At 47.2% G+C, this 13,213-nt stretch overlaps 3 protein-coding genes across 3 annotated transcripts in view; 1 reads left to right on the top strand and 2 right to left on the bottom strand.

Moving 5' to 3' along the window:
- The first annotated feature begins 98 nt into the window (after nt 1–98).
- P2RY11 (purinergic receptor P2Y11) lies at nt 99–2,718 on the top strand. The gene is made up of 2 exons (XM_036759027.1): nt 99–157; nt 656–2,718. Exon 2 carries the CDS (start codon nt 661–663, stop codon nt 1,714–1,716), a length of 1,056 nt encoding a protein of 351 aa, XP_036614922.1. The 5' UTR covers nt 99–157; nt 656–660; the 3' UTR covers nt 1,717–2,718.
- A 657-nt stretch (nt 2,719–3,375) lies between these two features.
- EIF3G (eukaryotic translation initiation factor 3 subunit G) lies at nt 3,376–8,472 on the bottom strand. The gene is made up of 11 exons (XM_036759037.1): nt 8,393–8,472; nt 8,091–8,137; nt 7,852–7,935; nt 7,627–7,715; nt 7,117–7,176; nt 5,848–5,952; nt 5,562–5,751; nt 5,188–5,295; nt 3,879–4,015; nt 3,655–3,761; nt 3,376–3,511 (listed from the first exon to the last, which is right to left on the bottom strand). The coding sequence occupies exons 1-11, from the start codon at nt 8,410–8,412 to the stop codon at nt 3,496–3,498; spliced, it is 963 nt and encodes a 320-aa protein (XP_036614932.1). The 5' UTR covers nt 8,413–8,472; the 3' UTR covers nt 3,376–3,495.
- A 1,544-nt stretch (nt 8,473–10,016) lies between these two features.
- LOC118833450 (DNA (cytosine-5)-methyltransferase 1-like) overlaps nt 10,017–13,213 on the bottom strand; it is a 79,224-nt gene continuing 76,027 nt past the window's right edge. Inside the window, 5 exon segments of the mRNA XM_036740810.1 lie at nt 10,017–10,069; nt 10,562–10,652; nt 11,068–11,184; nt 11,779–11,942; nt 12,753–12,930. Coding sequence (XP_036596705.1) covers nt 10,017–10,069; nt 10,562–10,652; nt 11,068–11,184; nt 11,779–11,942; nt 12,753–12,930 — 603 coding nt within the window.

The raw sequence follows: 13,213 nt of genomic DNA, 5'->3' as shown, positions 1-13,213 counted from the left end.
TGTGAGAGAATGAGGAAGGAAATATGTTAAGGGAGGGGCTAGCTGCCAGAGTGAGGGATGAGGCTGGCTGACTAAGAGGCGGGGGCAGAACCTGGCAGCTGAGATTGAGAGCAGAGGGAGTCCGCCGCCGTCACTACCAGGAGCAAAGCCAGGCCAGGTGAAGGGGGTTCTGGGAGCTGAAAAGGTGGATTGGGGTGGGAGAATAGAGGCACCTTGAATCATTTCTACTCAAAATCAGTGATTCTGCTCCCACTAGAACCCAAGCCACATCCTCAGGCAATTGGGTTCCAGGCTTCACTGGGGGTGGGAGGGCAAGGTATGGAGTAATCATCCCCGTATGTGCCAGAATAGCTGGTAGAAATAAGTTTGGGTCTGGCCTGTGAGATGAAGGGGCTGAACTAAATGATTACCTTATAGCTGGAAGGGATCTTGGAGACCAGCCTGTCCAATTACCCCCATTTTACAGATGAGCTAATTAAGGCCCAGGATCTCACAGTTAACGTCTGAGTTAAAAGTCATTTTGACTCCTGTTCAACCAGACTTCTGAGGCCTCTTTTTGAAGTCATGTGGGAAGGGATTGGGGCCAGAGTTTGCTGACCCCCTCTAGAATTGGGGAAGAAAGCTGCCCATTCAGGCCTCCTTCCCCTTCCTCCAGGCACCATGATCCGTGCTCGTAACAGCACCTGCTCGCCTGGGATGTTGGTGAGAGCTAGCAAAACCCTGAGCCAGTACCAGGAGGATTACCTGTGGCCCGTGTTGGTGGTGGAGTTCCTTGTGGCTGTGGGGGGCAATGGCCTGGTGCTCTACCGCTTCAGTACCCAGGAGCAGCGCCCATGGCATCCGGCTATCATCTTCTCAGCCCAGCTGGCTGTCAGCGACCTGTTGTATGCCTTCTCCCTGCCCCCCCTGGTTTTCTATTTCTATCCACCCAAACACTGGAGTTTCGGGGCAGCTGCCTGTCTGTTTGAGCGCTTCCTCTTCAACTGTAACCTTTACAGCAGCATTTTCTTCATCACTTGCATAAGCCTCAACCGCTACCTGGGCATTGTGCACCCTTTCTTTGCCCATGGCCATGTGCGACCCAAACATGCCTGGGCCATCAGCCTGGCTGGCTGGGGCCTCGTGGCTGCCCTGGCAGCACCTACCTTCAAGTTCTCCCACCTTGTTTCGCCCCAAAATGTCACAGGGGCACACTGCCGCGTGAATCAGCCTGAGGGCTGTACTAAATGCCTGGGAACAGCTACAGATGACAATCTGCCAGACTACTGGGTCTATAGCCTGGTGCTGGCAGTGCTGGGCTGCGGCCTGCCCTTCCTGCTCACTCTCCTGGCCTACAGTGCCATTGCCCAGGCCATCCTGACCAACCCCAATATAACAAGGCCAGAGAAACTCAAGGTAGGAGTGCTGGTGGGAGGCGGTATAGTTCTCTATGCCATGTCCTACATCCCATACCATATCATGCATGTCCTTAACACCCAGGCCCGCCAGCACTGGCTGGAACACTGCAGCAGTTTCTCAGATGAGTCCCAGGCTGTGGCTGCTCTGGACCTTGGTCTATACCTGGGCTACCAGGCAAGCAGGGGGCTCGTGCCTCTGGCCATGTGCTTCCACCCACTGCTCTATACTGCTGTGGCCTCAAGCCTCCGATGCTCAAGACTATGTGGGGGACCCAAGGGTAGGGAAGTACCACTAAGGCAGGTGAGCCCCACTGAATGACTACTAACATGATGCAAACCAGCAAACTAAATGGGGGTTTGTTAGGACACTTTTAGCGAGCAAAGGTGGGGCGGGGGTGACAGGGCTGCAGGGTAAGAACCTGTATTCCTAAGTCCTCTCCCTCAAACCACTGTGCCAGACCAATGGAAGAATTAACGGACCAGTTAGAAACTTCAAGTGACCTTTGAATCTCCTGTTCCCTTGCATCTTACACACTGGTCTCCCAGACCTGGCTCTCCTTTCCAGTCCATCCTAGGCAGCTTGCCAACATAGTGCTATCTACTATCATTCCCCTGGTCAAAAACTTCAGTGGCTACTGCTTCTAAAATAAGATACAAACTCCTTAGGAAGGCTCCAAAACTTTCCTGCCCTTAATTCCCCCTGCTCTCCAAGTATTCCATTTCCAACCAAGTTGGATTGCCAAGGGTTCCGCCCCCATTTGTTGGGCCTAGAACACTTGCTTATTTGTGAATCCAAAGCTTGTCTCCTTCATGGCTCAGCTCAGGTGCCAGATCCACCCAGTAATCAACACCCAGTATACCCCCCCTCCCTGCCCCAAGCTGAAAATATTCTCACTTTCCTTGAATGTTTCTCTGCTTTGCCCAGATCCTGCATCATGCTTTCCTGCACATGTTGTATTCCACCTCCCAATCTAGAAGTCCCTGGAGGGTGGCAGCTGTCACCTCTTACCTTTGAATCCTGCGCCACTAACAGTGTTGTAAAAATAATTAAGTCTGTGGTCAAAGACAAGGGGAAAGCTCACATTTTTGCAAAAATATTTATAACAGTACTTTTTGTAGTCACAAAGAACTAGCAAGAAAATGGATGCCCATAAACTAGGGAATGGATGAACAAACTGCAGGGTGTGGATATTATGAAATCTGTAACAAGTGACGAATATGAAGAATTCAGAGAAATATGGGAAGACTGTTTCCTCAGACCACAGATGTAGAGCTGGCAGGGACGCGAGAGGTCTCATCCTCCCTCCCCAACTTCTCCTTTCACAGAGGCTAACCCTGAGACCTAAAGAGATAATACTTGACTTGCCTATGGTTGCAAAGCATTAAATGGCAGCGCCAGATATGACTGATGCAAAGGAAGCAAAATGAGAGTGATTTACAAAATTATTTCAATAATGTTAAGGAAAAACTTCCTGACTGATACCAATGTGTCTGTCCATCCATTCTCAGTGGATCTGATGGTGAAACATGCTTCCCTCCCTCCTCTTAGCCAAGGTGGACAACAGGTGTGGAACAACATGTTCAGATATGGGCCAACTTGTTTTTGTTAGCACCTTTCTGTAATAAGGTAGGATTCTAATATGGGGAGTGAAGTGATACGACCATTTCATGAAGAAATGACAGCGATGTAAATAAAATTTTTAAAGGGGAAAAATGAAATAAAATAGGCACTGAATAAAAGAGGCTTTTGAATGGCTTAGCAGAGCAGCACATGCGCCTTAAAGCAGTGGGAGCTGTGGGTAGGTGCCTGTGTTGAGAGTCCCAAGCAGGGAGGGAAGGCGCCACCTGGTGACAATTCTGAGCCTAAGTCGGGGCCAAGGAAGAGGCTGGGTCAATGGTGGATAGCCACAGGCACCATATGGCTTCTTGCAGGTTAGAGGTGTGTTCCTGAGACTTAGAAGAATAAAAAAGAGAGACGTGGGGGCAGATGTGAATATTTATTGCCCTTGGCCAGTAGGGGCTTCCATTCCAGCCCCCTCCCTCAGAGTCAGGTCCTTTTCTAATCCAGGGAACTGTGTAGTAAGTGGATGTAGCAACCTCAGTTGGTTGAAGGTCTGCAGAAATGGCAAAGAGATAGTTAGAATTTCTTAATGGGAGGAACACAACCCAGAAATCATTCACGAGAATATCCAGGATGGAGGGCCCAGGCCCAGGGATCCTGGCCAGAGATGGATGATAGGGAATGGGAGGAACTTACTTGGCCCATTCCACATTGAGAATGAGATGGTCATAGCCAAATCCTGACACACCAGCAATGGCACGAGCAGCATCCTCCCGCCGGTGGAAGCTAATGAAGGCAAAGCCCTGGGGAAGGCATTAAAGATGCATTAACCTTCCCTCCATTCAGAACAGAATCTCCCAGCCCCTTATCATTCCCTTCACCCAGAAAATACCTCTCATATACCCAGTCAGTGGCCCTACCTTGGACTGGCCAGTGGTCTTGTCCTTGGCCAGGTAGATTCTGGAGATGGAACCAAATGGCCGAAACAGCTCCTGCAAGTCAGTCTCTCGAGTGTCTTCTGACAGGTTAGTGACTCGGATGGTGGCATTGTCATCCGCTGGAAAAGACAAGCAAACATGGGTATGGCTTGGAAAGGCCCAGCCCAACACAGGCAGTAACGCTGGATAATTACAAGGTACCTGCCAGTCCCACAGCATCACACCCCACCCCCAGCCCTGAGAGAAGCAATAGAGCAGAACCAAGACAGGAAACCACAGTTCTGTGTAAAGATGATCTAACTTACTACAGATTTATGATGCAGAACCTTGGTTTGTCTGTTGATACAGCATGACGATCCTTTTACTGTATTCCTTCTCAATCACCTGCCAGACCCCATTGTTTCAAACCTTTCCCTTTCTCTTCCAATCCTCAAGTAACCAATCTTCTGCTGACTGACAACAGATGAGACAGCCTTCTACTTTACAGAATACTGTGGACATCCAGTGCTGACCTAAGACTAAGCCTTTCATCCCATGCCCTTGATCCCATCTCTCTCCCACCTTCCCCCAAGACCTCGCTGCAGCAGCAATCTCCCTTTGTCTTGTACCTTTGATCCCTCCCTTGCCCACTTTCTCCTTTACATCTTTCCATAAATGTGCTCAGGGCTCCCTGACTCCACTTCCCCTGCTCGTCTCCCCCCAATTTTTTCTTAATCAAAATTACGTTCATTATCAATCCTTTGTTCAAAAATTTTCTTCAATGGCTCAATATTGAGCCATCAAACTTCTCCGTCATTGAAGACACTCTAGAAACAAGTGACACCCCATACTGTTGACCTTTTCTCATGTTACTCCACATGAGCTGGCCTACACCAAGCCTGACCAGGCACTGCGCTCTCCAAGAACTGAACCTTTGTTCTTTTTGCTGGCAGCACTCCCCTTCCGCCAATCAGATGGATTTCTGCTCACCTTTGAGACCCAATTCAAATGCCAATTCTCTTAGGAAGCTTTCTTCGACAGCCCAGTCAGATGAGCTGCTCTCACAGACCTCACATAGCCTATTTACTTTGTAACTCACTAATTCAACTGTGAAATGACATTGTACTGGCATCTTATTCCCCTACTGAGCTATAAGCCTCATGAGAGCAGGGCCCATGTCTCATCTTAGGGCACTTTCTCTTCTTAGGCTCTAAGCAAAGGGCTCCACAAATTATACGTTCTTAATAACCTTTGTTACCTTCCAGTCCCACCTCAGCCCACCCCAACCTGGCCCCCAGGGCCCCTTCCATACCTCTCCTGTTGGGCTGCATAGACTCCCCTCTGCGACTTGCTCCATCTCGAAGACTTGGGGGTACATATTTTCCTGTCTTGCTCTGGGCTGCCTGCACAGGCTCCAGCTCTGTGGGGATAAACACAGGCTGAGGACGGTCCAGGGTCTGCCCCAAATCCCCCTCCCAGCTGCTTCCAGGGCAATGATAAACTGCCTCCACCAGAATCCTACCAAGAAGATTCCCATTTTTGTCAAAGTTTCCCTTTTCCCTAGCCACAGACTCTCCAGGGCCAAACTTCTGTGACCCCAAAACAGTGACATTCACAAAGTCACACAATGTAAAGTCCTACAAAGACACACCCACATGCCCACCAGCCCAGGCGCCACCTCCAAACCTCCAGGCATCTTTTCCTTCTCTCCAGTGGACAGCCCCAGCTGTTCAGCCAGTTCCTTCTGCATAGGTCCCAGCGTATCTTTGTAGGGACAACGTGTCGTCCAGTGGTCACCCTTGCAGATGCGACATGACACAATCTTCTGCCCCTTCAGCTTGTTCATCGGGTCCTCCTCCTCTTGGCAATTCAGGTCCTGGGGAGAGGGGAGATGGACTTGAGATTGGAAATGCTTTGCCCTGAGGGGACTGCTCCTACCCACTCTTCCCCAGATCCTGTGCCCATGGATTACCTCTTTGCTGGTGATAAATGTCATAGAAACATCGTCGCTAACTGTAGTGGTGGCCACATTTGGGCCAGGGGGATCGAACTGTGAGTTGCCAAATTTCTTCCAGTTCTGCAGGTGGGAAAGTTCACTGGGTTAAAACAGGACCAGGCAGACCTGAGCCACAGATCACAAGGCAGGTTAGCTGGATAACCCAACATATTGGGGTTTTTGTGAAGTCTCCCCAGGGGAGTTTAAGTAGAAAGCTGTCAAGGAGAATGTACTTCTGGAATGTATCAAAACCTTTCCCTACTATATCCCTAGATTGTCACCAATTTCCAGTTATAAGAAACTCCTGACCTCCTGACGCGCCCACATGGAGAAGTTCAAATTGAACCAAGATCTTCCTTTCTGCCATTTCCAGCCATTGCTCCCATCCCTCCCCTCCCTGCAGAAAATCAAGTCTAATCATTCCTCAACAAAACAGCCTTTTCAGGTGAGGTGAAGAAAGTATTTCGTTAATCTTAAAACATTAAAGGAATACAGAGGTACACTATCAATTACAGCTTGTTTGCTGAGTGAAAAGTAATTAGCAAAAATACACTGAACTGAAATGGATTCAGTACTCACTTTTGGGGCAATGAGTTTACAAAATCATCCCTACCATGCACCATCCCTGTCTTCTAAGGCTGCCTATTTTTATGTTCTTTCATCCCCAAATATTTTAGTCTTGGATCCAGCCTCCTCATAGCTCTCATCTTTCCAGATTGTAAAAATATTCATATTCCGAATTCATTCTCATGTATATTCCTCCTATTTATTGTCACACTTATTCAATTCATGTTCCCCAAACCTTTTCCAATTCCAAGAAAACTTCCTTTCCTAAGTATATACATGGCCCAGAACCACCAATAAAGCTGCAGGACTCCTCACTATTCCTGGCTTAAGAGTATGTGTAAAATCACTGGGTCCAACTACTCATGTTTATGTAGATTTTTAAGGTTGGCAAAGAACTTTGCTCACACTTCTGTGAGTCAGGTGGAGCTTTATTATACCCCTTTTAAAGATGAAAAAGCTAGAGTTCAAAAAAGTTAAATGACTTGCCCAAGAATACATAGCTGCTCTAAGCGTCAGGGTCAGGATTAGACCTCTCCTGACTCCAAGTCTAGCATTCCTTCCACTGTATCAGGCTGTCCTATTCCATAATGAGCTAACGCAAGGGAACAACATCAAGAAGGGCCTTGAAGAAAAAGACATGGAAAGAAATACACTATCCAACCCCAAAATGGTTCTCACCTTTCTTCTTGCAACAGCCTTGGATGCTTTCCGAGTTTCAATCCTGAAGGTACGGACGATCTGTAAAATGGATAAGAAAAAAGAGAGACTGGGGAAGGATCCATTTAGTGGGTTAGTCAGTAAATCTCACATGGGAATTGGGAGGGTCCACCATCCTACTAGCACCCCTGCATTCTACCTCTTCCTTTAAGGTAAGGTTATCAAATCAGTATTTGCATTGTTACTGGAAAATGTGTGTCATTAACTCCTCAATGACTTCAAAACACCAATCCTGTAACTTCACAGAAGAAAACACTCCTTTAAAAAAGCATACATGCTACCACTGCCCTATATATGTGGTCTCCCACATTAGGAGCACCTTGAGAAGAACAATTGCACCCCTGTTGTACTCCTATCTTCAGTGCTGAGCACATTCAACAAATGTTTTTTTCATTCATAGGGCCCCCAAACCTGACACAAAGGCCAGACAAGAAAAAGGTAGGAAAGGATACAGAAACCAGCATAGCCCACCTTGAACTTCTTGCCGTCTTCTTCTACCTTATACTCAGTGATGGTTTTAATATTCCCGTTGATGACTTCCTTGGGGGCAGGGAGAGGAGCTGGGGAGGAAACAGCCAAGGAAAGAAACAGATGGAGACGCAAACATAACAAAAGCCTACCCTCCCTCCAGGGAGCCAAACACAGAGACACAAACAGACAGACACACAGACACACACACGAAGTTGGGGTACTCACCACCCGGTAGTAGCTCTGGCTCATTGTTGGGCTCTCCTGTGGCCAATGGAATCCCCTTCAGGAGCTCACTGGTGACACACTTGTCTGTGGGGAAGGGGTGGAGATCAGGCTTAGAGCCTGAAGGAGGGCTGGAGGGAAGGAGGAAGAAGGGAAATGCCAGGCCGGAGGGAGTGGGGGGAGGGGTGAAGAGGCGGCTTCGGGGTGCGCGGGCGGCTTTTGGTCAGCCGGACCGGACTCACCATCGTCTCCTTCTTCTTCCACCTGGTCAGCCCAGCTGGGCTTCGAGCTGCGGGAGGAAAGAGCCTTTCAGAGAAGCCCGGGGACCGGCACCCTGGGATCCCTTCGTCCCTGCCCTGTGTGCCTGCCTTGCCTGCTCCGGGCTGCTGTCCAGGCCTCAGCTCCGGCCCAGGCGCCGGGGACACCATCGACACCATCAGCCCCCCGCTCCCCGCCCCCAGCCTCAGAGGTCCCCTCCGCCCTCCCGCTCCCAGTCTCGGCGTCCGGGACCCCAAGCCCCGCGACCCGGGCCCAGCTTCCTCACTCAAAGTCGCCAGTCGGCATTGCCCGGGATCGTCCACGCAGCCGGAGCCCGGGCCAAAGAGCGGAAGCGGAAATGGATTCTAATATTCACTTCCGCCGCCTCGGCCAGGACGCCGCTGGGCGCTTCCGTCGTCACAGCGCCCCCTCGTGGAAGAGGCTGCCTGGCGCAGGCGAGAGCTTCTCTCCTCCCGCCCCTTCTCTTCCAGCCCCAATGCTACATTTCTTTCTGCTACAAAGTATCAGGCTTTCTGGGAAAGCTAAAGGCAAAAGGGGAACCCTTTACTCTCTACGCACCAGTTAAACTGACTGCCGCTGTCTCCCCCGCAGGGAGAAATCCCACGCCCGCGCCTGATTTCTTTCCCCCAGATAGAGCCAACAGTCATATGGGGGGGCGCGGGGGCAGGGGGGCGGGGAGCGGGGAGGCCGAGGAGGTGGGGACTATGTTTCTGCAATAGTAAGGAAAGGGATAGGTAGGAGTCAGAGGGAAGGAATGCAGTGTGTTCACCACATTTTGAAAGATGAAACAGGAATTCAGCTGGTACAGAAACTGTGAACTTGAAGGAAAGAAGTATTTATTAAGTGCCTACTATGTTCCAGGCACTGAGATGATCAATCACAGATATCTCATTTGACCCTCATAACCACCTTCGGAGAGAGGTGCTACTATCCCTATTTTACAGTTGAAGAAACTGAGGCAAGCAGAGGTCAAGTGACTTGCCCAGGGTCACACAACTAGCAAGTATTTAAGGCTGGATTTGAACTCTCCATCTTCCTGACTCCAGGCCCAGTATTCTATTAACTGTACCACCTCGCTGCCTCTCTAAACCTACAGAATATAATGCATATAGGGAAAACAATATTAGTTATGGAGTAAAAAAGATCCGAGGTTTGGATTCTGAATCTGCCACTCGTATTCAGAGGTCAAGTGACTTAAACTTATTCTCCTATTAAATTCATCATCTACAAAATGAGGGTCTTAGTAGACCACTGGAAGTTTCCTTACCGCTCTAAATCCTATGACCTTAAGCAAGAAAAAAAACCCCAGGGAGCATAAAGGCAGTCAGTCCCTGAACACCTAGGATTGATTGATATAGTGCTGAACTCTACTGTTTTAGCAGAACATTTAGATGTCTAAAGTTACACAACTGCCACCCTGGCCAGGCCTTTGACTCTTCACTTTAGCACTAGAAACAGCTTGCCTTCCTTTGATCAAGAAATCTTGTTCTTGTCTTTTCACAGCAGAGGATGCTTCTTACGAGGAGACTTCATTCAAGAACTGAAAAACATTTTAAGCTGTGGCTAGCTGCTTAAGTCAGAAGTGCTAATGGGCCAAAGAGGAACTGGGCCAGAGAGGAATTTCAGAAATAGTTTTTGAGTTGCATAAGAGTCAGGAAAGACACTTGATCGTTCAAAAAGCTTTATTATAATGTATATAAAAGCTGCAAAAAAATATTTCAGTCACTGGACATTACATTTAATATACAATTTAAACAGCTTTAAAATCTAGACTACATAAAAGGCACTTTACAGTTCCATAGCTTAATAGTTTGATCATTAAAAACAGCTCAACGTCAGCAAAGGAGGTAGGCACTTCATGAGTACAATGGAATAAAAAGATTGGCTCATTAAGAAAAGTAGTCCACGATAGTTCTGTCCCTCTTCTCTTCTTCCATTTTACCTGAAGAGAAACAAATTAAAGACAAATTTAAGTTTGACTAGAAAGGGACAATATAGTATGATGATTGCCTAGTGGGACAGTTTAAATGTTTTGGGTTAAATAACAATCATATTAAATATATGGAAATGTTACAGCAACAAGTTGGAAATGGCTGAACAAACACACACACACACACACACACACACACACACACCCCTCTAGAAGACAAAATAGAGCCCAAAGTTCTCCTCCACATGGTAGCTGCTCTCTTAGACAGAATACGGTATTAAAATTCTCAATTTTTACTTAGCATCTGACACCCAGTAAAGGAAGCCCACCCAGAAGAAAGGCTCTCCCAAGTGATTTCCCTTCTATGACCTATAGTCTGCTTAGACTCGATGAGCAGTGAGGGGAGGAAAAGGGGGCAGCTGAGCTACCATACACTACACCTAAAATAGAATAGCACACAATCCATTTCACACACCAGAAGCCTCTAGCCATACTGACACCTACCTCTGGCATTCTCTTTCAGTTTGGCCAACACACAGAGCTTGATCTCCAGGCCTATGGCTTTGGCGAGGGGTGGAGGCACTGCATTACCCACCTGCATGGGAAAAGGGGAATAGAATTTGGTCTTGTGCAATAGGGTTCTGTGCCTAGAAAGATCCCTGTGAACACCTTAGCTTTCAGCACACTATCAGGAGACAGCAGCAGTCTGACCAGGTCTCAGAGGACTTAAATCAGGGTACCATTCTACCCCAAGGTAGAATTCTCATTCATTCCCCAGTCTGTTTTTGAGTGGGTCTTGTTGTTAGAGGCCTCAGGGCCACCTCAAGCCTCCTGGTAGGAGAGCCAAATACAATTTATATCAGATATTCACTTGGCAAGAAGATATTTCATTTTGTTAAGGTGTCTATTACACTAAGCAAAGCCTGATAGTTCCTAATGAAGAATCGTCCGATTGCCTCAGAAATGTGTTCCCCATGCAATTAAAATAGCGATAGGAAGTTAACACTGACCTATCTATGTTTATCTGAAGTACTGCCAGAAAATCTGTAGGTATCTGGGAATCCTTGGGACCGGGCACACTCCCTCACACTCACTACTCGGTCACATTCTGGGTGAAGTACTCAACCCTGCAGACACAAGAATCCATGCCATCAGCTCCCAAGTTTTCCTTTCATTAGAAAGGATGGACTTGCACTAGCCTTAAAGGACAGTAGAGAAAAACAAGACTGCTGACAAGTCTCCTTCCTGTAACACAATGGCCAAAAAGCAGGATCACCGCTTAACTGCGACAAAGCTTTGGAGATGACGTCTTGGGATGGAGTTCTCCATTGGTACGTGGATCATTGTAATTTGTAAAAAGACAGAAGGATGGGATTTTGGCCAGTGGCAGTGCGAGAGCTCCCTTCAATAAAGAACATCAAAGCTAGTCTGACTTTCCTCTAAATCCAGAGGAATTACCCAGGGCCCAGGGTTACAGTTAATAAGCTTCAGAGGTGGGGGAATCTGACACCCTGGGTCTCCAAAGCACCATTCTGTTTATATAAAGCAAAGCCAAGACCAGCTTAGATCATCCTCTAAAGTTACATTGCCATGAGCAAATGATGGGTGAACCTCAATTTACAGATCAATATTGGATTGGTAGTGGCTATCAACATTTTTTAAGTTTCTACAAAGGTAGGGAAATGGGTATATTTCACTTTCTCCCACTGACATGCCCTTACCAGATGACCCATGGGTTCAAGATCAGTAATTGCAGTGCTGAAGAAGCCATCCCATTCCAACCTTCCATAGAGCCCAGCCCTATGGTTGTGCCTGTTCCTAGTGCGGGGCAGGCACCATGGAATCAAGGTGTTGGATTGTCTATCTGCAGGATCACATGGTTTACCTGAATGGAAGAAAAACCAAGCTGAAATTCAGTGGTAAAGGGGTACTTGGTATTTAATTTGAGCGATCATCACAATGAAATGGAACGCTGGGTTTAGAATAGCATCTTTTACCACAGATCACAATAAGCTTCAAAGGAATATGCAATCTAAACGTACAAGGTCATGCAGGGTTGCATGGTTTACCTAAATAGAAGGGTCAGGTTGAAATTAAGAGGTACTTAGTTACTTGGTATCCAATTGAATAAAATGAGAGAGTAAAGGTCTGGCCTCCTTGCTATTATCCATACATGATCTCCACACCTTTGCATAGGCTATCCCCATTCTTGAAATACACTCCTTCCTTTCTCCATTATTCATCTTGGGTGTTACTTCCCACTGAACACCTATCTTGATGCCTCAGTTGCTAGAGGCCTCCTTCCAGGAAAGTTACCATGCTCTTTGTAACTAACTCTTCCATCTGTTGTTTTCCCCCAGTAGAATGTAAGGTCATTGAGGGCAGGAACAGTTTCCGTTTTGGTTTTGTATCCCTGCTAATGGGCACATAGAATGGAATTTAAATAAAAGAGGGTCAAAAAATGCTAGTTAAATTTTACTTAATAGGGTGTGAAAACTTAAGAAGACACTAAACTGCTGGAAAACATTTTGTTCCCTTCCCTCGGTGATCTCAGAGCAGCAAAACAAAATGAAGATAGTTTAGAATCAATGAAGAATTGGCCATGAACTGATTCCTGTTGGAATAATGTCACCAGAGAACACACACATACACACACACACACACACACACACACACACACACACACACACTCTACCGTTGGCACAGGTGCAAACCCCTTTGAAGGGGTTCTTCTTATCATGATGGTTATAGCGGAGTTTCTTGATCACAGTGCCACCTGAGATGTGCACCTGGATGTTAGGAAGGTCTCGCCAGTTTGACCCTGGTTTCCGGGGAATCTGTTCTATTTGAGCGCTCATCAAAGCACTCATTTCCTGCAGCCAAAGTCAAGATTAGCCCTTTCATTGTTCCCTCCCAAACCGTTCCCAGTCAGGCCCCAGCAGGATCTATTCTGACTTTATTGAACACAATTCTGAAAAGTGTTTTAGAACTTGAAACTTTGCTTCCCGGTATCACTCCAGTCCAGGATGTCGTAGATCTCTTTGGCAATCAGTCTGGTGAAGCTGACTCCTTCTCAAAATGTTTTTAAATGCATAGAATAAAACACATAGGATTAAAGAAAACAAGTTCTATTGAAATAAAGATGCAATTTTCCCC

This window comes from Trichosurus vulpecula, chromosome 1 (assembly GCF_011100635.1).
Source record: "Trichosurus vulpecula isolate mTriVul1 chromosome 1, mTriVul1.pri, whole genome shotgun sequence".
Classification (NCBI taxonomy): Eukaryota; Metazoa; Chordata; class Mammalia; order Diprotodontia; family Phalangeridae; genus Trichosurus; species Trichosurus vulpecula.
Note: the sequence above shows the minus strand (reverse complement) of the source record. Positions and strands in the feature narration are given on the sequence as shown.

Bases quoted from the DNA above. Each gene is read 5' to 3' on its own strand.
- P2RY11 (XM_036759027.1), top strand. From the start codon at position 661: ATGATCCGTGCTCGTAACAGCACCTGCTCGCCTGGGATGTTGGTGAGA.
- EIF3G (XM_036759037.1), bottom strand. From the start codon at position 8,412: ATGCCGACTGGCGACTTTGA. The intron at 7,936-8,090 runs GTGAGTCCGGTC...CCTTCCCCACAG, and splicing joins GGAAGAAGAAGGAGACGATG to ACAAGTGTGTCACCAGTGAG. The intron at 5,752-5,847 runs GTAATCCATGGG...CCCTCTCCCCAG, and splicing joins CATTTATCACCAGCAAAGAG to GACCTGAATTGCCAAGAGGA.